At 51.1% G+C, this 22,626-nt stretch overlaps 5 protein-coding genes across 8 annotated transcripts; 4 read left to right on the forward strand and 1 right to left on the reverse strand.

Annotated features, from left to right (window-relative positions):
* Positions 1 to 323: 323 nt before the first annotated feature.
* LOC9653445 (protein indeterminate-domain 2) lies at positions 324 to 4,294 on the forward strand. Its single transcript, XM_002978308.2, has 3 exons — positions 324 to 1,846; positions 2,011 to 2,407; positions 2,887 to 4,294. The coding sequence occupies exons 1-3, from the start codon at positions 1,423 to 1,425 to the stop codon at positions 4,265 to 4,267; spliced, it is 2,202 nt and encodes a 733-aa protein (XP_002978354.2). The 5' UTR covers positions 324 to 1,422; the 3' UTR covers positions 4,268 to 4,294.
* Positions 4,258 to 6,763, reverse strand: LOC9653446 (protein high chlorophyll fluorescent 107). Its single transcript, XM_002978464.2, has 9 exons — positions 6,651 to 6,763; positions 6,079 to 6,580; positions 5,878 to 6,021; positions 5,508 to 5,813; positions 5,388 to 5,447; positions 5,075 to 5,320; positions 4,893 to 5,003; positions 4,652 to 4,828; positions 4,258 to 4,591 (listed from the first exon to the last, which is right to left on the reverse strand). The coding sequence occupies exons 2-9, from the start codon at positions 6,550 to 6,552 to the stop codon at positions 4,331 to 4,333; spliced, it is 1,779 nt and encodes a 592-aa protein (XP_002978510.1). The 5' UTR covers positions 6,553 to 6,580; positions 6,651 to 6,763; the 3' UTR covers positions 4,258 to 4,330.
* Positions 6,764 to 6,766: 3 nt separating this feature from the next.
* On the forward strand, positions 6,767 to 11,170 carry LOC9653447 (zeta-carotene desaturase, chloroplastic/chromoplastic). Of its 2 annotated transcripts, XM_002978310.2 has the most exons (14): positions 8,322 to 8,525; positions 8,582 to 8,858; positions 8,929 to 9,053; positions 9,111 to 9,245; positions 9,290 to 9,362; positions 9,414 to 9,487; positions 9,548 to 9,652; positions 9,711 to 9,955; positions 10,011 to 10,098; positions 10,165 to 10,207; positions 10,267 to 10,423; positions 10,478 to 10,606; positions 10,658 to 10,895; positions 10,971 to 11,170. In XM_002978310.2, exons 2-14 carry the CDS (start codon positions 8,684 to 8,686, stop codon positions 11,142 to 11,144), a joined length of 1,761 nt encoding a protein of 586 aa, XP_002978356.2. In that variant the 5' UTR covers positions 8,322 to 8,525; positions 8,582 to 8,683; the 3' UTR covers positions 11,145 to 11,170. The 2 variants fall into 2 exon arrangements, 1 of the variants encoding a protein (XP_002978356.2); XR_002993344.1 differs by lacking the exons at positions 8,929 to 9,053; positions 9,111 to 9,245; positions 9,290 to 9,362; ... (7 more) ...; positions 10,658 to 10,895; positions 10,971 to 11,170 and having other exon boundaries at positions 6,767 to 8,356; positions 8,423 to 8,525; positions 8,582 to 8,683.
* Positions 11,171 to 11,173: 3 nt separating this feature from the next.
* On the forward strand, positions 11,174 to 14,087 carry LOC9653448 (AP-5 complex subunit mu). 2 transcript variants are annotated; one of them, XM_002978311.2, is made up of 10 exons: positions 11,174 to 11,247; positions 11,312 to 11,431; positions 11,487 to 11,804; positions 11,857 to 12,167; positions 12,219 to 13,078; positions 13,137 to 13,193; positions 13,248 to 13,295; positions 13,355 to 13,428; positions 13,503 to 13,580; positions 13,639 to 14,087. In XM_002978311.2, exons 1-8 carry the CDS (start codon positions 11,186 to 11,188, stop codon positions 13,418 to 13,420), a joined length of 1,842 nt encoding a protein of 613 aa, XP_002978357.1. In that variant the 5' UTR covers positions 11,174 to 11,185; the 3' UTR covers positions 13,421 to 13,428; positions 13,503 to 13,580; positions 13,639 to 14,087. The 2 variants fall into 2 exon arrangements, with proteins under 2 accessions (XP_002978357.1, XP_024539244.1); XM_024683476.1 differs by having other exon boundaries at positions 11,857 to 13,078.
* A 3,470-nt stretch (positions 14,088 to 17,557) lies between these two features.
* Positions 17,558 to 21,173, forward strand: LOC112349287 (U-box domain-containing protein 4-like). Of its 2 annotated transcripts, XM_024683480.1 has the most exons (5): positions 17,558 to 18,247; positions 18,323 to 18,589; positions 18,646 to 18,756; positions 18,978 to 20,909; positions 20,988 to 21,173. In XM_024683480.1, exons 2-5 carry the CDS (start codon positions 18,326 to 18,328, stop codon positions 21,069 to 21,071), a joined length of 2,391 nt encoding a protein of 796 aa, XP_024539248.1. In that variant the 5' UTR covers positions 17,558 to 18,247; positions 18,323 to 18,325; the 3' UTR covers positions 21,072 to 21,173. The 2 variants fall into 2 exon arrangements, with proteins under 2 accessions (XP_024539248.1, XP_024539249.1); XM_024683481.1 differs by lacking the exons at positions 17,558 to 18,247; positions 18,323 to 18,589; positions 18,646 to 18,756 and adding an exon at positions 18,839 to 18,928.
* Positions 21,174 to 22,626: the final 1,453 nt, after the last annotated feature.

A 22,626-nucleotide genomic window follows, 5' to 3' on the forward strand; every position in this document is an offset into this window, starting at 1 on the left:
CTCGCTGCTTTTCGAAAGAAGTAATTACCTCCATATACCAAAGAGCCGAGTGATGTGGTCCCTTTGACAAAGCACACACACACACACACACACACAAGCACTGTTTGCTGGGCCTCCGTGAGCTGGATCGCCCAGATGGGCGTTAAAAACTCCCACGTTACAGTGGTCCCTCGAGCGATCTCTCGTCCGTATCTACGTACATACGCCCCAGAAAACGCCCTCGTATGGCCACCTTGGTACACTGCGACTGCGCTGTCGACCGTACCGTATAGGTAGCATAGTTTATCTCTGACCGACATCGCCTTTGCTACTTCTACTACTTAGCATACTACTTTACACCTTTTTGTTTCGCTCACTCGCTCGCTCGCTCTTTCGCAAACTAGTTTTACTCGAACAGTGGTCCCCTTTTCTCTCATTCATTCATTCATTCCATCCATCATAGAAGAGAAAAGCTATTCTTCTTCGCGAGAAGCGCGAGCGACATCTTGTTAGCTTTTCTGGTCGCGGGAGCGCGACGAAGAGAGAGTTTTCCAGTAGAGCACGAGCGATCTCTTCCTCTCTCTCTCTCTCTCTTGAATCTCCCACACTTTGGTTCTAGATCGAATAGAGCAGCAGCTTAGATCACACAACTCGCGAAAAACTTGAAAGAATTGTCGGTGAGATTGAGCGATCCATCTCCACGCAAGAAGAGTAAGAACATTCCAGTGACGACCACCCTCTTAAAGATCCCTCCTTCTCTTCTCTTTCTCTCACGAGAGTAGTATAAAGCTAGGAGGATCTCTAAGATTTGATCTCGCCAGGAGCACAGGAGAGAGAGGATAGAGTCGATCTATGGTCGCGAAGCTTATCGTGGAATTGAGTAGCGCTAGTTGTAGCAGCAGCGATGGTGGAAGCGGCGCAGTGGTGGAGGAGAGGATCATTCCAGTGGCAAGGAGAGGACTCTGGTGGTATAGAGCTGGAGTATGGCCCCCCTTTTCTTTCCAGGGACCAGGAGCTCTCTAGATCGCGTCGCCACCATCGCAAAGCCATCGTGATCTTCGTCGCCGCCGTGTCGTCGTGTCGCAGATTCATGGTTGGCATTTTGGCAGGGGGCTGAGCGAGCAAGAATTTGGAGCGTAGCGCAGCGGCACCGCGAGGTCGCGCGAGGGAAGCGAGCGAGCGAGCTCGAGCGAGAATTGGGCTGGAGAAATTCTTGGGTCAGATAGTGGCGCCAGCGCGAGCGGGGCTTTGTTTTCTAGCTCCCAGTAGCAAAATCCAGTCGCGCAAGTGGTTTGGAGCTAGCTAGCTCATAGCTAGGAGGTGCGCGAGAAAGGATACCTTCTACGAATTTCTTCTTCTCCCTCGATCGGTCGAGAGGATCGAGGAGAGGCTGCAAGCGGGAGGACGACGAATTCTCTACGGAGGAATCCAAAGCTGCATGGGATGCCACCGGATTTCGTGACCCTCCTGTCCAATTCCCATCACCACCACCAGCACCACCACCACCACCAGCGCGCTGCTCCTCCGCCGCCACCCTTTCTGGGCGCCGCCGGCATTCTCCTCAATTCTCCCGGGAATTTCAAGGAGGAATTCGAGGGAGGAGGAGGCGAGCTTCTCGCGGACAAGGAGCACGACTTCCGGGATTTCCTTGTGGCCGCTGGTGGAGATCAGATGACCACCACTTCCAATCTCACCTCGGCATCGGGCGATGCTAGCGTCTCGTCTGGCGGAGGAGGAGGCGGCGGCGGCGGAGGTCATCAGCCACAGCCACTCCCAGGCGGCGGCGGCGGAGCTGCAGCAGCATCGAATGCCGGCGCCGCTGGCCAGCCTCCCGCCAAGAAGAAGCGCAATCTCCCCGGAACTCCAGGTAGATCCATCCATCCCTCTCTGGATTGTTTTATTTTGGCTGGCCATTGTTCTTGGAAATATTTGGTGTGTTCCTGTTCTTCGTGTGTTCTTGGATGGATCATGGATGGAATGGAACGCCCGATCTTCCAGTGCGGCATTAAATTCGTGGCGTGGTAATTGCAGACCCGGATGCGGAAGTTATCGCGCTGTCCCCAAAGACGTTAATGGCGACCAACAGATTCGTGTGTGAGATCTGTGGCAAGGGTTTCCAGCGCGACCAAAACCTCCAGCTCCACCGCCGCGGCCACAATCTGCCCTGGAAGCTCCGCCAGCGGACGAGCAAGGAGCCGCGCAAGCGCGTCTACGTGTGCCCCGAGGCGTCGTGCGTCCACCATGATCCCTCGCGCGCGCTCGGCGACCTCACCGGCATCAAGAAGCACTTCTGCCGCAAGCACGGCGAGAAGAAGTGGAAGTGCGACAAGTGCAACAAGCGCTACGCCGTCCAGTCGGATTGGAAGGCGCATTCCAAGACGTGCGGCACCCGGGAGTATCGATGCGACTGCGGCACGCTCTTCTCCAGGTACTCCCTCGCGATCCAATCCATTTCTTTCTTCTTCCTCCTCGCGTTCTTGCGATCTTTCTTCGATAATCTCGTCTTGCTGCTCGTTCTAGCGGTCTTTCTTCCATTCTTGGTCGATAATCTCGCGTTCCTCCTCGTCTTTCCTCGATAATCTCGTCTTCCTCCTCGTTCTAGCGATCTTTTTCCCATTCTCTCTTCGACAATCTCGTGTTCTTCCTCGTTCCAGCGATCTTTCTTGCTCGTCGGATCTTTCTTTCATTCTCTGCGTTGTTTCTCGATATCTCTCGCTCCATGGATCTTTCTTGCGTGTCTCGAGCCTTCTCCTCGAAATATCGTTCCCTGGCGCTCGATTCACCGCTCGATCATCGCCATTCCCTCGTTGTTGCTCGAAATCTCGCGTTTCTTGATTGCATGCTCATCGCTCCCTCGCGATTTCCTTTCCATGGATCGACATGACACATGCGTGTGCGCTGCTGCAGGAGGGACAGCTTCATCACACACCGCGCCTTCTGCGACGCGCTGGCGGAGGAGAGCGCCAGGATCAAGCCCGGCACGGCAGCGGCGGCGGCGGCGGCGGCGCAGCTCAATCCCAATTCCGCCCAGCCCGACGCCTCCACCGATTCCCTGCCGCCCGGCGCCGTCCCGACCTCGCCCTACACAGTCCGGCTGCCGCCCGTGGTGGATCCATCGCTCACCGGTACCCCTCCGCGATTGCCAGGAGGCGACCTCTCCTCTAGCGGCGCCTTCGACGATTTCTCTTCTTCCAGGGCGGGATCGTCATGCCTTCCAAGGCTCTCTCTCTGGCTGGGTCCCGGGCCGGGAGGAGGACCAGGGCAGCCATCCACGTCCATGATCCAGCAAATGCAAGCCGGCGGCGATCCGGAGATGGGCAGCTTGGGCCTGGATCCCTCGCACTTCCTCCTGCCGCCCAAGTTGCTATCGAGCTCGCAATTCGAGCTGGATCGTGGCGGTGGGGGTGGCGGTGGCGGCGGGTTCTTCCCGATGGCTGGCGGGGCGTTTGGAGGCTCGGGCTCCTTCTCCGACTTGATGGGCATTAGCAACCGGAGCTTGGACTCCATGGCCGCGAATTCTTCCAGCAATGGCGGTGGTGCCTCGTTCTTGGGGAATCAAGCGCAGCAGCAGCAGCAGCAGCAGCAGCAGCAAGTTCCTCCGCAGATGTCCGCCACGGCATTGCTCCAGAAGGCGGCGCAGATGGGAGCTACCGCCGGGAACAACTCGCTGCTGCGGGGATTTGGATTGGACTCGAGCTCGTTTGGATTGGGCAGCTTCTGGCAGCAGCAGCAGCAGCAGCAGCAAAGCGGAGGAGGAGGAGCATCCAGGAACGTTAGCGCCGCTGCATTGCACCACCAGTTTGGTGGCGGAGGAAGGGGAGGAGCTCTAGCGGTGGCGCAAGAACAGGGTGGCGGCGCTACCATGCATGGAGAGTTTGGAGGCTATGGCGGGATGTTCAACTGCTATCCACCGATGTTCGCGGACGTGGGTCTCGGCGGCAATAGCGCCGGAGGATTCCGGATGCTCCACCAGGATCAAGAGCAGCAACAACAGCAGGATCATCAATCCATGCTGGTGGCGGCATTGGTTCCAAAGACCGAGGAGGGATGCGATCAAGCGCAGGGGGCGCTGACGCGCGATTTTTTGGGTGGCGCCGCCGCGAGCTTGGTGGAGAGCTTGAGCCAGCAGCAGCAGCAGCAGCAGCAGCACGAGGCGGGAGAGGAGCAAGAGGAGGAGGAGAATGGGCGGGGCGATGGCGGAGATGGAGAAGAGGAGGAAGAGCTGGAATCGCTGGGCGGAGGTGGCGGTGGCGGTGGCTCGTCCGATAAGTCGTGGGATGGCTCATGATAATAAGATTGAATTGTCGTATAGTAACTCTGGGCTTTAGGGTTTACATTTGGGCGCACCCCATTAGGGCTTATTTGTCAAGTTTTTGGGCGCGATGGGCGATCGTTGCTGCTGCGGCGGCTTGTATTTCCAGGGGAATTTCTCCGCCAAGAATCCATCGATGTCGAAATCTTTGTCTGCGCTGCCCAATTCCTGGGCGATGTCTGGAGGATTTGTCTTTCGCTTCTCCGCTGGATCCAAAATCCCGGCTAGACCCTCGATCGTAGGAGCCAAAAACTCGGATATGTTGACGTCCCACGGCGCTTCTTCCACGACTTCGGTTCTCTGCAGAACGATTTGGACGTATCAATGAGAAGGAAAGAGAGTTTTGTTTTCCAGAAGTACCTGTTGGAGGCATTGAGTTCTCAGCTCCTCGGCTCGAACGGCGTTCCCGCAGCGCTCCTCCATCGCGGCCCACGAAAGCCACGCGGGCATGTTTTGCGAATCCAGGCGCAGTGCGCTCCGGAACAAAGCTCTTGCGGCACCATAGTTCTCGTCTTTGCCTTCCAAAACACCCCATGCCTGTGAGAAAGAAAGAGCAAAGTTTTAACTTCCTGCCAGACGAAAAAGTGGTCGATCATCTTACCTGGTACGTTTTCACAGCGTTCAGGTTCCTGTTGCTCACCGCTAGTGATTTTTGATAGTAATCACGCGCGGAGTCGAGGTTTCCTTCTTTCCACTCCACCCATCCCCAAGCCTGCTCGCACAGGAGAAGCAAATAAAAAGAGGTAAGAACGAGACGATGAAAGCGTACACTGTCCAACGTACCAGCCACAACGGTTGGTGCTTTGCATCGATCAGCACAGCACGCCTAAAATGCCTCCGCGCAATGTCTGGCTGTCCACAGTCGTACTCGAAAAGAGCGAAGGCTTGAAGAAGTACCACGTCTTTGGGATTGAGCTCCATTCCCCTCTGAAAGAGGTGACGAGCGCGGCCTTTGTTTCCTTCCTTGGCCTCGAAGCGAGCCCAGGCTTGCCATATGTGTCCATTTCGAGGAACTGCTTGGAGACCTCTCTGCCAGTTCACAAAAACAAACCTTCGCATCAGGAAACCTGCGAGAAAGAAAAACGAAATGACGAACCTGGAATAATTGCCTGACAGAAGCCTTGATTCCATATTCAGCTTCCATTAGTGCCCAGGCCTGTTGGAAAAGAAAATGAGTCAGAGAAAACCAAAATGAGAATGAAACGCTCCCACGCACCAGCCAGCTTGCTGCGCTCTTGGAGTTTGCTTGAGTAGCTTTTGTAAAGTACGTCCTAGCTTGCTCGATCTCGCCCATTCTGACCTCGATGATTGCCAGAGTCTGGTAGAGATACTCGTTTGGACCACAAAACTTGAGCCCTTTTAAGAGCAAAGCTCGAGCTTTTCTCATGCTTCCGTTTCGAAGTTCCAACACGGCCCAGCCATGCCAAGCTGCGGCATGCTTCTTATCTGCGACGGTGGCCGCGTCGAAAAGTGTCCTTGCTCTGGAAACATTGCCGCTTCGCTCTTCTAGCACCGCCAAAGCCTTACAAAGAAGACTTATACAACTGTGTAGAAAAAAAAAAGAAGAAGAAGTTTTGTATGTATACCTGCCAGATATATGGATTTTCACCTCGGCAAGCTTGGCAACCATCTTCGTAGAGTTTCCTGGCTTCCTTGATTTTGCCCGACTTCACGAGGGAAGTTCCCAAAGCGACGTATGCTCGACCATCATCCGCCCAGTCTCTGATACACTAAAACACGTAAAACTACTCGTGAGTGGCAGCGAAAGAAGAAAAGAAGATCTTTACCTCTCGTAGAATGGCCTCCGCCATGAATTTTTTCTTCGTCCTCTGCGCGAGCTTTGCTTTGTAGAGCAAGAGATCGAGGTTGATCTTGAGCCTCCCATAGATCCTTCCAGGCACCACGGGAGCTCTGCTAGCAGCACCGATCTCTTGGACAACTCGGACATCGTCGCTGGAGATCGATGGCTCTTCCTCCGGCTCACTCTCGGACGATTCCTCGGGCACTGCCACCACCTCCTCCGACGAATCTCCATTGCGGACGTGAGCCTCTAGCGCCTCGTCCCCAGCGGAGATGGAAGAAGTAGAAGAGGAAGACGAAGAAGATATCGCATGGGGTTGCAAGGAGCTCGAAGACTCAAACCTCAATCCACCGAGAAACGCTGGCTTTCGAGACGACGGCGATGATCCCAGCGACGCTGTGCTCGCCGAAGAGAGGCGCAATGCGATGGAATTGGAGTGCTGGAGGAACGCCACCGCCATAGCCAACACCACCGCTTAGCCACACTCACTAACATCATCCACAACGCCAAACCAGGATTTCTTAGCAACAATCCCGCTATAAGATCGAGCTCGAGTACCTCTCAAGGAGCTGCCACCATGGATCAGGAAGAAATGTGGGGCGCCTCGGCCACCGCCACCGCCATCATCATCGCGCTCCATGCCCGGGAAGATGTAGCCCTATTACTTCTTAGATCAAAACCCTAGCAGGGTTTCTAGAGCTATGGGTAGCGCCTCGTCTTTCAACAAGAGATCGATTGCGCCTACCGGCGGCGGCAGTGTGATCGAGATCCCAGGTACTAGCATCAATCCAGGGAACGAGGAATCACCATCGCCATGGGCAGAAGAAGAGAAGAATGTGGATCTTGCCGATCCCACGCTTGTTCTTCCCGAGGAATGCCTAGGGCTCATCTTCGATCGCCTCGACACGCGCGGCCGCAACGTCGCGTCGCTCGTCTGCCGCCGCTGGCTGGTCGCCGAGGCGAATTCTCGCAAGATCCTCTCGCTATCGGCGCCACTGTCGCTGCCGGTGTCGTGCCTGGAATCCAGCCTTATGCGATTTACAGTGCTCTCCAAGCTGGGTCTCAAGTGTGAGCGAGGCGTCCCTTCCATCACCGACGAGGGGCTGGTGCTCATCGCCACGCACTGCCGCCGCCTCAGCAAGCTCAAGCTCAAGAACTGTACAGGGCTCCAAGACGATGGGCTCGTCGCCTTCGCCGCCGCGGTGTGCCGGGCATCCTTTCGATCCTTCTCGTGCTGCTCGTGTGGATTCGGCTCGCGGGGGCTCAACGCGATCATCAAGAACTGCGTGGCTCTCGAGGATCTCTCCGTGAAGAGGCTCCGGATGGGTGGCGAGCCGGGGCAGCTGGTCGAGGGGCCGAGCAAGCTCAAGCGGCTGTCCATCAAGAACATCCTGGATGGCGGCCATGCTTTCACGCCGCTCATCGCGAGCTCCAAGCATCTTCACACGCTGATCATCTTCAAGGCTACCGGTCAGTGGGACAAGCTCTTGGAGCTGTCCGTGGAGGGGCTGAGCGAGCTGACGGAGCTGAGGATCGAGAAGCTCCATCTCGGCGATCAAGGGCTGGTAGCTCTCGCAAAATGCCGCAAGCTCCAGGTGCTCTTCCTCGCCAGAACTCCTGAGTGTAGCAACACGGGGTTGTCAGCCATAGCCAACGGATGCCGGTCGCTTCGCAAGCTTCACGTTGATGGTTGCTTTACGGGGAGAATCGGGGACAAGGGGCTGCTTACCGTCGGCGAGAGGTGTCCGGAGCTCAAGGAGCTCGTTCTCATCGGCGTGTCCGTCACCTCCAACAGTCTGGGAACTGTTTTTACGAACTGCATGGGGCTGGAGCGTCTCGCAGTGTGGAACAGCGAGACTTTTGGGGACGGGGAGCTGGCTTGCATCGGAAGCAAGTGCCAGGCTCTACGCAAGCTGTGTATCAAGTGCTGTCCCATCTCGGACCAAGGACTGGAGGCGCTGGCCAGCGGGTGTCCGAGCTTGACCAAGGTGAAGATCAAGAGGTGTAGGAGTGTATCGGCTTCTGGAGCTGCGTCGCTGATGATGGCTCACGACGGACTGGTGGTGACTTTGGAGGCTGATCAGGCGACCGAGGCAGAAAGGGGTCCGGTCGAGGAAGTTGTTCCTCTTGCTGTTGCTGGTGTTGCTGCTCCGAGCCGGTCGGCTTTTTCGAGAGCGAGGTCTGCGATTGTTGCTGCGTTAGGAAGAGTTCTCTCGTGATCAGGACACACAGCGAAGCACGCACGAGCAATACAATTGTTTCAGGTAGACTTGTTAGTTCTTCTTTGTGAAGCTCACGCGTTTGTCTCCGGTGTTTCCTTCAATTCAAAGATCCGTGCTTGAGTTTCGCGAAGAATAGGAGAAGAAAAGTTTAAGAAACGTAGTAGTGCCTACTAGTGGAAAGGACTTTCAATCGTGATGCTCTAAGTGGCCGGTAAGCACTGTTTACTATTTTATGTGTTGATTCCTTATTCAGATGCTATGCTCCAGAACATCCAGCGGCTTTGTCCTCTTGAGAGGAGCGCGATGAAAATTCTGGCCAAGTCCTAGGCCTCTTGGGCTGTAAGGCGTGGAGTAGTAGCAAAGGAGGAAATGGCCATTCTTCAAGCCGCTGCGCCGAGCGCTCCCTTCGAAAGATGCTGGAGGCGCAGCAAGAGAATGGATAAGGTGTTTGTGGGCTGCTTGCAAAATGGGAAATTGGCCAAGGTGCGAAGATTGCGAGTCTCATGCTCGTTGGAAGCCATGGTTTCTGATATGGGCAAAGGAGGTATAGTGAGCCACGTCTCAAGTTAGTGCTCGTTCTTGTGGCTCATCTTGTGTTTGATTTTTCTCTGCAGCTCCAAAAGGCCTTTTCCCTCCCGAGCCTGAGAGCTACACTGGACCCAAGCTCAAAGTTGCAATTGTTGGTGCGGGTCTAGCTGGAATGTCCACCGCTGTTGAACTCCTCGATCAAGGACACGAGGTAAAACCGGTCAGCATGTCTGGAAAATCCTCTCAAGTTTTGTTTTTGTTTTGTCAGGTTGACATTTATGATACCAGGTCGTTCATCGGTGGAAAGGTTGGATCATACCAAGACAAGAACGGGAACCACATCGAGATGGGATTGCACGTCTTTTTTGGTTGCTATTGCAATCTCTATCGTCTCATGTCAAAGGTTTGCTTTTTAAAGATTTACAAGCAGTGATAGTATCTTTTCAGGTTGGAGCGGATGAGAATCTTCTTCTCAAAGATCATATCCATACCTTCATCAACAAAGGAGGCTTAACTGGAGGTGTGTGCGGTAATTTCTTCGCCTCTAGCTCACTCGTCGATTTGTTTTCAGAGCTGGATTTTCGATTTCCTGTCGGCGCTCCTTTGCATGGAATCAAAGCTTTTCTCACGACAAATCAGCTCAACGTAAGTGGAAATCTGATTTCGTCTGTGGCGAAGGATTTGAAACTTTATCATTTTGTCCAGGCTCTTGACAAAACGGCCAACGCTTTTGCTCTTGCAACAAGTCCGGTTGTGCAAGCTCTCATTGATCCCGATGGTGCAATGCGGACTATCAGAAACTTAGACAAGGTAACGTAGTCGAGTTCTAGATTTTCAACAAAAGTCTGCAGCTAATAATTGTCATCAGGTCAGCTTCTCAAAGTGGTTCATGTCCCACGGAGGAACACGAGAAAGTATCAGTCGAATGTGGGATCCAATTGCCTACGCTCTGGGATTTCTCGACTGTGACGACATCAGCGCTCGCTGCATGCTCACCATTTTTGCTCTTTTTGCTACCAAAACAAATGCCTCGCTTCTTAGAATGTTGAACGGGGCTCCGGATCTTCGGCTGCACGCTCCCATCCGCGACTACATAACAAGTAGAGGTGGAAGGTAACGAGATGTGAAACTTTTAGACGATTCACGCAATACTCATTCAAGCTTGCAGGTTTCACTTGCGATGGGGATGTCGAGAAATTCTTCACGACTACACTCTGGACGGCGAGACCTTTGTGACTGGGCTCGTGATGACGAAGGTGACTTGCTCTCCTCTTTTTTCTTCCGGAAGGAGAAGTCATAGGTTTTATTTTCATCGGTTTCAGGCAGGCGAAAGAGAAGTTATCAAGGCTGATGCTTACGTCGCAGGTGGGAAGCACAAACTCGTAGTTTCTTTTTGAAGTGGCTTTATCTTCTTGTGTGCACAGCTTGTGATGTTCCTGGAATCAAAAAGCTTTTGCCAGAACAATGGCGGGAGTACGAGTTTTTCGACAAGATATACAATCTCGTAGGAGTGCCAGTGATCACCGTGCAACTACGATTTAATGGCTGGGTGACTGAAATGCGAGATATCGAGCTTTCAAGGTCGGAAAATCTTCTTCATACTGTTTGTGTAGATCTTTACTCATTTCACTTCAGACAACTCAACCAAGCGACTGGACTTGACAATCTGCTCTACTCGGCAGACGCAGACTTCTCATGTTTTGCTGATCTTGCACTAACTTCGCCAGTCGATTACTACAAGCCCGGTGAAGGATCTCTTCTTCAGTAAGTCGATTCACCTCCAATCCCGAGCTCATTGTTTTGTGAACATTTCAGGATGGTTTTGACACCAGCGGATCCTTACATGCCGCTCTCGAACGACAAGATCGTGAGCAAAGTTCATGAGCAAGTGACTGACTTGTTCCCATCATCTCGGGAGCTAAAAGTTACTTGGTCTTCCGTGGTGAAAATCGGACAATCGCTGTACCGAGAAGCTCCGGGCATGGACGCTTTCAGGCCCGACCAGGCGACCCCGATCTCCAATTTTTTCTTGGCTGGATCTTACACTAAACAAGTAAGTTGTTCCTTGTTCTTCTTTGGTCTTTCTCTTTTCTTGAGCAGTGACGGATCGATGGCCGTTTGATTTCAGGATTACATCGATAGTATGGAGGGCGCGACGCTGTCTGGAAGGCAAGCAGCAGCTCGGATTTGCGAGAAAGGATCGTTTTTGAAAGGATTAAATCCAGAGGAAGAAGAGAAGATTGTCGAGAATGGTTCGTCTTTGAGCAAGAGCAAGGACGAGTCTCCACTCACATTTGTTTAAATACCAAGTTTTAAATTTCTAGGGTTTTAGGGAAGAGCTCGATGGGATGCAGCATTCGAGCGCTCTGGATTCTCAACCAGCACCGCCATGTCGTCTTCTCCAGGTAATCGCATTTTTCTCGTTTCATCCTCCATCGATCCGATCCGGCATCGCCGTTCTTGGCTTAGGCGCTTCCCCACCGTGGAGAAGAAATGGAAGAATGCGCGATCGAAGCACGGCGATGGCATCTGCTACTCGCTACCTTCCGATGCGCAGCTCATTCAATCGTTTGTAGAGAGGAAAGAGAGGTAGATTTTTCTTCTTTCTCGATCTGGCACTTTGATTGTTTGTTTGTTGGTTTAGAGAAGGCTCGTTTCGAGGACTTGCTACTCGTGAGGAGTATTCCCAGCCTGGCTCCGACTCTTGGGTGGATGATCCGATCACTCGCTCGATCATCAGCCTCCAGATCCCAAAACCGGATGAAAGTGGCGAGTTATATCTCTTGTGGCCGATCGTGTTTCACATCCGAGGACCTTTCCACATTTTGGTTCTTCCGTTCGTGGAACCGCATCATCTGGCAACGTATGAAAACCTTTGCTGGCGAGCCGACTGTGGAGGGCCTGTTGCGAACGGGCATAATTCTCTTTCGTCGTTGCTTTTGGATCTTCCATCCATCACGGGGTAAGTTTTTCTTTGCCATGAATCTTTTCTTCTGACTTGGCTACTGATCCAGAGCTTTTTGTGTCGCGCAAACTTTGGGAGACTTGATAGTTGGAGAAGCTTTAGAGCCAGAGATCAACATCAATCCTTCGTCGACGATGGGGGGACTGCTGGACAGCATAACCGGAGGCATTGGAATAGCGAGCATCACTGCTCGAGCCAAACCAGTTGCTGCTCCTGTGGCTGCGGCGGCCACTGCGATAGCCGCTGGTGTTACTGGCGCTGCTCCGGCGGGAATACTCGGGTCGACCACCACCAAGGGAATCCTCAAAGCTTCGGACAAGGAAGCGTTGCTCGGTTTCATCACAAGTGCCATGCCTTTCGGTAAGTTTGCGAAAGTTAGTTCCATCGTTTTATTTCGTCTTTGGTTTCCAGGCACTCCTCTTGATCTTAATCCCATAACCATCAACGCCATCAAGGCAAATGGCTTCTCTGCGCAAGATATACCACCACAGGATCAGAAGCAACCAGCTTGGAAGCCATACCTTTTCAAGTCCAAGCAGAAACTCGTGTTCGCTCTTCACGAGGTGGTCACGGCTGCCTTGTACGACAGGGACGACGTTGCTGATGTTATCACGCTCAAGGGCCAGCTGCTGTGTCGAGCAGACTTGGAAGGTCTACCAGACGTAAACGTCCAGCTCTCGTGTCCAAGCTCGGGTGAGATCGACGGAGTAACATTCCATCCTTGTGCTCAAGCTCTCGATCATGGACCGGATAAGCAGACAATCACTTTCTCGCCACCTCTTGGGAACTTTGTGCTGGCCAAGTACATGGCAACGCCAGCATTCCGGCCACCTCTCCAAGGATTCTATCAGCTCTCCATGGTTTCTGACGACGAGGGCGCTTTCTTGTTCCGGATGAAGCTTTTGGAAGGCTACAAGGGCCCGATAGTCATGGAGCAGTGCTCCTTGAGCATACCGTTCCACAGGAGGACAATAGCTGCGCTGGATGGAGCTCCTTCGATGGGGACTGTGTCCAATACGGACCACTCCATTGAATGGAAAATCCTTGCGGGGCATCGCAGCACAATCTCGAAGAGCATGGAGGTGACGTACTCTGGAACTGTCAAGTTTGCCCCCAGGGCCGTGGACACGAACCAGAGAGACACAGTTGGATTCTCTGATGACGACGAGATTGACTGTGGGAACGAGAACAAGATGGACAAGGCAGACATGAATCTTGTAGCTGCGAAGTGGGAGGATCCGTTTTGCTGGGAAGCCTACAGCTACGCCAAGGTATTTATGAAAACTGAGCGCGTTAGATATTCTCTAACCGATTTCTTTTTCAATACAGGCGTCTGTAAAACTCGTCGGTGGGACAATGTCAGGAGTGTCTATCGACACTAAAACGGCAAGCTTACCTTCATTTCCATTTTATCTTCCGTGCTAAGAGCTGTCTTTCCAGGTAGCGATATATCCCACTGCTAAAGTCCCTTGCGAAGTTTCTTCCCAGGTGCGAATCGTTATCTGTGATTGACCAAAAATTATCACTTTCTCCGGCTTTGCGTACAGATAATATCTGGAGAGTACATATTTTGGAACTCCTTGGGAAGATATCCACATGTTGCTCCAGCCTAGAAAGAAAGGTATGACAGAGCCGGAGTTCTTTTCATTTTTTCTTGTTTTTCTAACGTAGCTCCATACGGAATTCTCCCTGCAGTGCGTGGCTCGCGCGAATTTGAGCAGCAAAGTTCTGTCTGGTGGAGCTGGAGCTGGAGCTGACAAGTAGCAAAGTTTGGTAAGCAAAGAAACTGTGGTACACTGAGCAATGCGCGTTTATTTTGTCGTTAAAACAGTGAAAGCTACCAAACAGCCGCGAGTTTTAGAGCCCAACAACGACACTCGAATCTCCACTCCAATTTATGATCGCAGCAATCGTCGCTCGCTCGCTCGCTCCATCGCTCAATTCGCTCTCCTGAGCAGAGAGAATGAATGGCATTGGATGGGACTATAAATCCAACGTTTCGCCATCATGGTATATCACAAACAACACGAACAAGAGGAACTCTGATAGAGAAAATCCAATCAACCATGTGGGGTGATTGTGTCTGGCAGGGAAGCTTGATTTTGACACCGTAGCCCTCAGCACGGGCGTTTCTACGTACAAACGCCCGTTGTCTACGTACGAACGCCTCCTGGCCGCCAGCGTTTCTACGTACAAGCGCTACTAGCTATGGACATTCTTGTGTGATGAGGCCAGTGTGTGTGTTGACTATAATCCATCCGGCCGAGAGTTTTCTTAAAAGAGGGGAAAAAGCCGAGAAAAAGAAGCTCTAGGTTTTCTTGTTCTTGGTTCTCTCCTGGATGAGCTCCGCCATGCCCAATTTCGTGGCGGGCCTCAAGGATGCGCTGCCCGGCGCTCCATCCGAGAATGGAGGAGACGCGGCTACTCCCGATGCGAGGCCGCGGGTGCTCATCACGAACGACGATGGGATCGCGGCGCCAGGGCTTGGAGCGCTCGTCCAGGCGCTCGTTCGCGGTGGACGATGCAATGTCAATGTGTGTGCTCCAGACTCGTAAGTGCTTTCGCTTTTTGTTTCCGATCGATTGAGCGAGCGAGCGAGCGAGTGATCGTCCAGGGACAAGTCGGGCACGGGGCATGGAATCACTGCGCGAGGCGTGCTCGAGGTTGGGGCTGTGGAAATCCCTGGAACTTCTGCCTCGCACGAAGTCGGAGGTAAGTTACTACCTTCTCTTTGCTTCTTTCTTTTCGAAAGCTTTACAAGTTTTTCTTTCTTCTTGGATATTTTTTTCTTTCTTTCAGGAACTCCTGTCGATTGCGTCTCGCTGGGCTTATCTGGAGCCCTCTTTCCATGGTCCAAGCCAGATTTGGTATGATAAAACTCTACTATCTTCATCATCTTAGTTCAACTTCCATGGTTTTTATCTTTCTTTTTTCTTTTTCTCAGGTTATTAGTGGAATCAACAAGGGCTCCAATTGTGGATTGCACATGTGAGTCTTCTATCTTTTTTTTTCTTTTTCTTTTTCTTTTTCTTTTTCTCTCTCTCTCGACTAAAGATTTTTTAATTTTTCTGTCGCCAGCATCTACTCTGGAACAGTAGCAGCAGCTCGAGAGGCTTGCATTTGGGGAGTTCCTTCTCTTTCTATATCATACGATTGGTATGCCTGCGTGTTCTCGTGTTTTCTTTGTCTTCTTTTTCTCGTCTCTTACGTGATTGTACGGCACAGGGTCAGAGGCAAATGTAAAGAGGAGGACTTAAGGCTGGCGGCCGGAGCTGTGATCCCGCTTATACATGCCGCGCTGCAAGACATCGAGCAAGGGAAATTTCCCGCGGGATGCTTTTTCAACATTGATATTCCGACCGATGTCGAGCACAACAAGGTGTTTTCCTCCATCTCCATGTTCGTGTTTGCTAAACAGTAATGTATCCTTCTCGCAGGGCTTCAAAGTCACAAGGCAAGGCAACTCAAGGCTTGGGAGCCAATGGCGAGCGGTGTCCACGCAAAGGCGAATTGCGAGCTATATGCGAGGGAGAGAGCCAGGCATGGGTGTTCAACTCGCTCAAATCGGACTAGCTGCCTCCGCCGCGGTATGTGGGCCTAATTCTTTGAATGCTTTCCTCAACGTGACTCTCACGAGGCCCATGTCAGGGGGCAGCGAGGAAGGCAAACTTTCCGTCAAAAACCGTGGAAGTTGAAACAGTAGCTGGTCCCGAGAATGGTACGCAGCAACCATCGCCACAGAAGCAACTCTTTCAGCTGGAGGTACTTTTTTCTTCTAGAGCGTTTTCAGTCATAAGTCTCACTGCGCTGTTTGGCGGCTTTTGTTGAAACAAACAGGTCTCGGAGCGAGAGTCTGGAGAAGATGACCCCGAGCTTGACAGAGGTTCTCTGGACGCTGGATATGTGAGTGTTATAAGCAAACTTGTTATACGCTAAACTCTTGTTATCACAGATAACAATCACTCCTTTGGGACTGACGACACACTTGGACGCCGACACTGCCCAGTCTGCCACAAAATGGGTGTGCTCAGCGGTGGAGGTGACAGGTTTGGCCGCATTGTGAATGCGTGTAAGAGGTACCGCAGATATGGATTTGCCTGGGTTTGCTCGGCGATTTTGCAGCCGCAGTGTTTAGCGACATGAATGAAGCAGTGTACAGTTTGATGGTCATGGACTTGTAAAGCTACACCTCTCTAACTTGGAAAGCACCGTTTTGTTTCCCTTTGGCACCGTGTTTTCAGATCGAGCTTGACGAGCAAAGCTATGTCTTTCAGCTCCAAGTAAGCGTTTGATATTTCTCGAGGTTTTGTGCTCAACACGTCTTGACTGCGCAGCTTTGGGGAATTCTACGCACTTAGACATTTAACTTTGTCAACGAAGACAATAGAGCGTTCCACTCGAAATAGTGAAAAGATCATGAATCAAATCCGCGGGTCCTTGAAACCTTCAAAGGTAAGCTCCATCTTTGTTTCTCGATGCTTATAGTGCGTTTGAGCTAACACTTTGTTGACTAGCGATAAGATTCTCCCCAAACATTTTTGTTTTCTCACGCGTTTTTCTTTAACAAAAGTAAAAGATTGCAATCCCCATCGATGTTACAGTGCGGTCACTGAGTGTTCCATCTTGTTCAGGACACTGGAGCTCCGGCTGCGTGAAACAGTCGTTGGGGGAACACTGGTGGTCCAAGAAATTTTCTCCCGGAGGGAGTTTGTAACAAAAAATGGAAAGTGTTATACCCAATTCTGAGGCAAATCTTTGGCATTCAATGTTAAAGGATTTGATTGATTGAGTGATCTCATCTCGAGGAAGCATTGTAAGTTGCATTGTAAGTTGTGTTGTGGTCAAACTCGTCCTGCGCGCCCAGCCCAGGGAATAAAACTTTGCCATGCCTGATTGATCTTACCAATGGAGTTTTGTAAAAGGATCGGGAACTTTGCCAAGCTGCAGCTCCATTATTTCCATCCTCAACAACACATGAGAGATTGTGCTTGCAAGCAGCCATTATTCTTGCTCCAGGAAGATCGCATCCGGAAAGCTTTATCGATCAAGTTGAGGACGTCACCCAAAAAAAAAAAAAAAACAAAACAAAAAATCATTCGCTAGAGATCTATCACGCTTAAGCTTGTGGACCCAAAGCAATGCAAGTGGAAAAAGAAAACTATTTTTCGAGAAAGAGAACAATGACCCACAACACATCACAAAAAAGTTGGCCAACGATTTGCATAAAAAAGGTTGTGAAACTAAGATTCCAAAAGAAAGGTGGCGGGGCGAGAAAATTAGGGCGTGACATGTTGCCATGTTCTTGGGGCGTACGTGTGCAGTGTAGTGTGTGTCGGTGGATGCGAGTACGGCGGGAATTCACAAACCCTAATTTTCTCCCAATTCGTACTGCAAATTTTTTTCTTCCATGTGCATTCAAACGGAGGCATGGCCTATTTAAAACGTTAACGTGTTGCTGCAAGGAAACAAAAGCCCTAAAAATGCATCGGTCGCGAATATGCCCCCTATAACTGTCCGAGGAATATACCATCTGTTGCCGGTGGCCAAATATAGCCTGACAGGATGTGGCGCATTTAAACTCCGCCCCTGCCACGTGTGCCCCAGGTAGAATATGCCCGCCGGCGCGGAATATTCCGTCTTCGTCTTCGTCTCCGACAGATAGAATGTGGGTGCAGCGCTGACGGGCGATGGAAGAAAACGAGGATAAAAAAGAGTGGTTTTTTTCCCTTTCTTTTTGCTGCTGTGTGGGTCGGTGACTGAGACTTGTGGCCCGATTCTCGCAACAGATCCATCCATTTCTTCCGATTTTGCTTTACAAAGCTCTCGTCTCTCTCTTGATCAATCGCCAATTTTGCGTGTAGCGATGGCGCGTTGCTAATTCCCATTGCCTCCCGGGTTTGTGGGATTGGATTGGGTTTTTCCTGGGTCCTCTCCTCGCTCTCTCTCTCCTCTCCACTCCTGGATCGACCTTTGGACCACAAATCGAGGAGGAATCCCACCACGCGCTAGAAGAGCTCTCCAGTTGGAGTGGTCTCGTCTCTCTCTCTCTCCTCTCTCTTCTCTCTCCTCCCTTCTCTCTCTTTCTTTCCCCTCGAGCGCGAGCCGGCGCGTCCTTTGTCTCTCGCGAATCCAGCTCTTCTTCTCTAGGATAGCTAGCCGCCAGCCCAGCGACAGTGAGCTCTCATCCCGTCTTCTAAAAAGCTCCGCGAATCCCTTCCATCTGATCCTAGGCTTCGCATTTTCGCTATCTCCTCCTCCTTTGCGTTTGATCGATCGGTTCGAGCGATCGGCAGCAGTGGCGGAGGAGATTGCGTGTTGGTGGCGCTGCTATCATCAAAATGTAATCTTCCCCACGGATTCTTGCGGAATTTGTGGCAGCCCTCTCCCATTTCTCTTCTCTTCCTCTCGATCTCTCTCGCTAGAGCTGGAGCTGGAGCTGGGTAAGTGGCCTTGGATCCATTCGCGAGCTATGGACTGATGGATTGACTTTCCCCTTTGCGTCCGTGCGGCAACAGAGGATGGATCCCAGTGCGGTGCTCGCCAATGTGTCGCAGCTGATCCAGATGCTCATCCTGGTCGGCGGCGGTGATGGGGGAAAGAAATCGCGGCCGCGCGGCGACTGGCAATCCCTGGCACAGTGCCTGGGGCTGCTGATGCCCATTGTGGAGGAGTGGAAGGCGCTGGATTCGTCGCCGCTGCTGCTGCTGGAGCTCGCGCTGATCAAGGCCAAGGAGCTGCTGCTGGATGGCGGCGCCGCTGCTAGGAACAGCCGAGTGTTCCAGGTACCGCTCTAGATTTCTTGGTTCTCAAGTTTTTTAGGGTTCTTCGTTCTCTCCAGGTGGTGTGTTGCGAGGAGATTGCGAATTGGTTCCACGAGATTGCCACAATGCTGGACGAGGCTTTGCGTAGCATGTCCATGGATGGATTCTCGGACCACGCCCAAGCACAGGCAAGCTCCTCACTTGAGTTCTTCTTTCTTGGAGAGAAAACAAAGGTTTCTAGTATAGTGTTTGCGTGGAACAAAGGTGAGAGTCTTCCAAAGAGCTTTGCCTCTTATTTTACTCCGCTCGAGGAGAGGAGCTCCTCGCAAAATCCTTCTTTTTTCTTCGTCTATTCGCAAGGTGGCGAGCTCGTTTCGAGGATGATTGATGGTTTTTCTCTTTTGATCAGGCAATGCTGGCGCTGGAGCAGCTGCGAAGAACAAAGTTCCACCCCGACATCTCGGATCAAGTGCTCATGACCCAGATCGAGCTGCTACTCGCGGAGATGCGAGACGAGCACCAAGTCCGCCCCGACAAGCTGGCCAAGCTCTTCGACAAGCTCGACATCGCGTCCGACGAGGCGCTCTCGCGGGAGCTGGACGCGCTCGAGGCCGTCAAGAAGAAAGCCCGCCTCGCCAAGCGCAAGTCCGAGGAGGAGTTCTTCGAGAGGATCATCTCTCTTCTCATGCAAATGGTCAAGTGCTCGCCGGAGGGATCCGAGACCCGAGCTTCCGGACTCCTGGCTGCTCCCACAGACTTTCGCTGCCCCTTGTCGCTGGAACTCATGGGCGATCCGGTGATCATCGCCTCGGGCCAGACTTACGAGCGAGCTTATATCCAGCAGTGGATCGATCAAGGCAACACGACGTGTCCAAAGACGCGGCAGATCCTCTCGCACACCAATCTCATCCCGAACTACACCGTCAAGGCTCTCATCACGAACTGGTGCGAGGCCAACAGCGCGCCGGTCCCAGCTCCCGCCAAGCTCGCCTCCTCCTCCGTGCTGCTCAAGAGACTCTCCAAGAACAGTCACAACAGCGATGGCGATCACGCACCGGAAACTCCAGCCCGCGACCGGGAGGTGCGGGCTTGCACAGTGCGATCGCACTCTTTCGCTGGTCACTGTCACGACTACGCGGATCGAACGAACCGATGCGAATACTGGTCGTTCGTGCCTGCTGGAGGAAATCACCGCGCTTCTCCGACTGCTACTGGCACTTCTCCTCCCGGGATCTTGGAAGATCACAGGCTGCGGAAGCTCCGAGCGTCGCCGTCGGGATCCAGCGGATCCTCCGAGGGTGGCCATGCAGACGATCCGCAGGTGGCCACTCCCAGAGCTCTCGACACGTCCATCAACTTGAGCGACTACTCTCCGTACAACAGCGATGCTTCTGGAGATCTCGGGAGCCCATCGTACGAGATGAGACAGCAGCAGCAGCGGAGGAGTTCCCGGAGATCGCCACTCTCGTCCGCGGCGGCCACCAACGCGGCTGCGGCTCGCCGGGCAGCTCGTAGCATCACCGACGGCGCGCTGCGCGTCCTGATCGAGAACTCGGTGGAGGATCTCGTGTCCGGGAACCCCGAGCTGGAGCTGGCGGCGGCCGAGGAGCTCCGCCTCCTCGCAAAGTACGATACCGAGAACCGCGTCCTCATCGCCGGGGCCGGGGCCATCCCGCCGCTGGTGGATCTCATCACATCCAAAGAGAAGAAGCTCCAGGAGAACGCTGTGACCGCGCTGCTCAACCTCTCCATCAACAATGCCAACAAGTCGGAGATCGTGGCAGCGGGGGCGGTGCCACCGCTGGTGGAGGTTCTCAAGAGCGGCACTTCCACCGCCAGGGAGAACTCCGCCGCCGCGCTCTTCAGTCTCTCGGTTCTAGACGAGAACAAGCCGGTCATCGGCGCCTCGGGGGCCATCCAGCCGCTGGTTGACCTCCTCGTCAACGGCAGCCTGCGCGGTCAAAAGGATGCCGCCACCGCGCTCTTCAACTTGTCGGTCCTGTCGGAGAACAAGTCGAGGATAGTCAACGCCGGTGCGGTCAAGGCCCTGGTCAACCTGGTCAGAGATCCGACCAGCGGCATGGTGGACAAGGCGGTCGCGGTGTTGGCCAACCTGATGACATGTCCGGAGGGGCGTGTTGCGATTGGAGATGATGGCGGTATTCCAGCGCTGGTGGAGGTGGTCGAGGCGGGTACTGCCCGTGGTAAGGAGAATGCTGCGGCAGCACTTCTCCATTTGTGCACCAACAGCACGCGTCACCGGTCCATGGTCCTCCAGGAAGGGGCTATACCACCGCTACACGCCCTCTCACAAACTGGAACGCCCCGAGCCAAAGAAAAGGTTTGTGATATATGTATTTCTCTTCCTTTTCTTTCTTTCTTGTTTTTTTTGGAGAGGGACTGATTTAGGTGGATGCAGGCAATGGCTTTGTTAAGGCATTTTCGGGAGCAAAGGCATGCAAGTTTTGGATCTCGGTCAGGCCACAACAGTTTTGAGGTGTGAATTCTCTTTCCCAAAGTTTTCTATGTACTTTTATTCTTGTTATACAATGTAAATTTGTAACTAATATCTATGGTTTAAATAATTTATTTTTATTAATATTTTGGTAGCTTGCTTTAGCTTTATTTAACAGTTGATATAAAATGAGATTAATCAGAGTGCAAAAAGTAGTATAAGACTTTATCTAGAACCTTACTATCTGTTTTGCGAGGTCCTAATGACATAATTAGTATGGACAATAACAGCTTAAATTCTGTAATTGTTTTATGTTAAGTAGTGTGATTAAAGACAGAAACAATATAAATTGTTGTCAAATAAAATAATCTAGAACCTCTTTTGCTGTGTTATCTTGCTAGATTAAATTGTATATTAAATATTAAATATTATTTAAAATATAAACAGGTGTTCTTATTGTAGCACAAGGCACAGCAAATTATTTTTCTTCTTCTATTCAATTGTACAGCTATAAAAAGTTTTTCATCTACCATTTTAGTTTTTCTTTTGTATCAACTTTAATATAATGTAGTAAAATGTGCATTATGAAAACATATGGAGATTCTTGTAATACAAATAAAGGTTGCGAAAGTAAATTTATATGTTTTGGTAGAATCTGAATAATCCTTATATTGTCACCTTTGTCTAAGTACTAAGAAAGTTCCATCACCTTAGTCATAAACTTTATCTTCTCTTCACATCCCTTCTAATAAGTGCTTATCCCCTTAAACTAAGCACTTGTCTAACAATTAATCAAGTTCTATCTAACAATCTAGTTATTTTTATAGTTCTATTGTATAGGTTTGAAATAGTTTTTTAAATATTCTGTGATCTAGTTTTGTGTATTGTTTCACTATATAATATGATCATTAGTTTACAGTATAGTGTCCTTTATGATTTTTAATATAGTAATATTCTGGTGGTAAGAAATTTTATAATTTTCATTATGGTAGTTTTAGATAAACAAATATGTATATTTGTGTTTATTTTGAATTTTTTTTATCATGAATTTTATTTTATTTTCTTCTTCGATCACACTAGCCTTCCTTTGCCATATTAATTCCACTAGAGTTTTCCCCCTACTATTTTGGAGGGACTTACCAAACCCCTAGGAGATGATTACTTTAGACTTTCACCCTCGAATTGGTATTGGGATTTGGATTTAGATTCAGTCTTGAACTTGATTTGAGAATTGGTGTTAAACTTGATCTCAAACTCAATCTCTAATTTAGTCTCCAACTTTGTCTTGACATTTTCATGTGTTACTATGTGTTTATTTTTTTTTTTCCCTTTCAAAAGACTCCCTTATTGATTGTTTTGTATTCATTCCTTAAGCATATTTTTGAGAGTTCCACTCCCACTCTTGATTTTCTGAGTCAAAGGGAAGGGATGGAGTTAAACTACTAAGCATACAACCAAGAAGTAAAGGAATTGAAACATAGAAGAACTCCCAAGTGTAGAGCCTATGGAGTAAAGGGATAGGGGATGGTCTAAAGTTGAGTTGAGCTCACGAATTGAATTTAATTCAACACAAGTCAACATAGTCAACTAAAAATCTTAAAAA

Source organism: Selaginella moellendorffii, unplaced genomic scaffold, assembly GCF_000143415.4.
Source record: "Selaginella moellendorffii unplaced genomic scaffold, v1.0 SELMOscaffold_37, whole genome shotgun sequence".
Taxonomy (NCBI): Eukaryota; Viridiplantae; Streptophyta; class Lycopodiopsida; order Selaginellales; family Selaginellaceae; genus Selaginella; species Selaginella moellendorffii.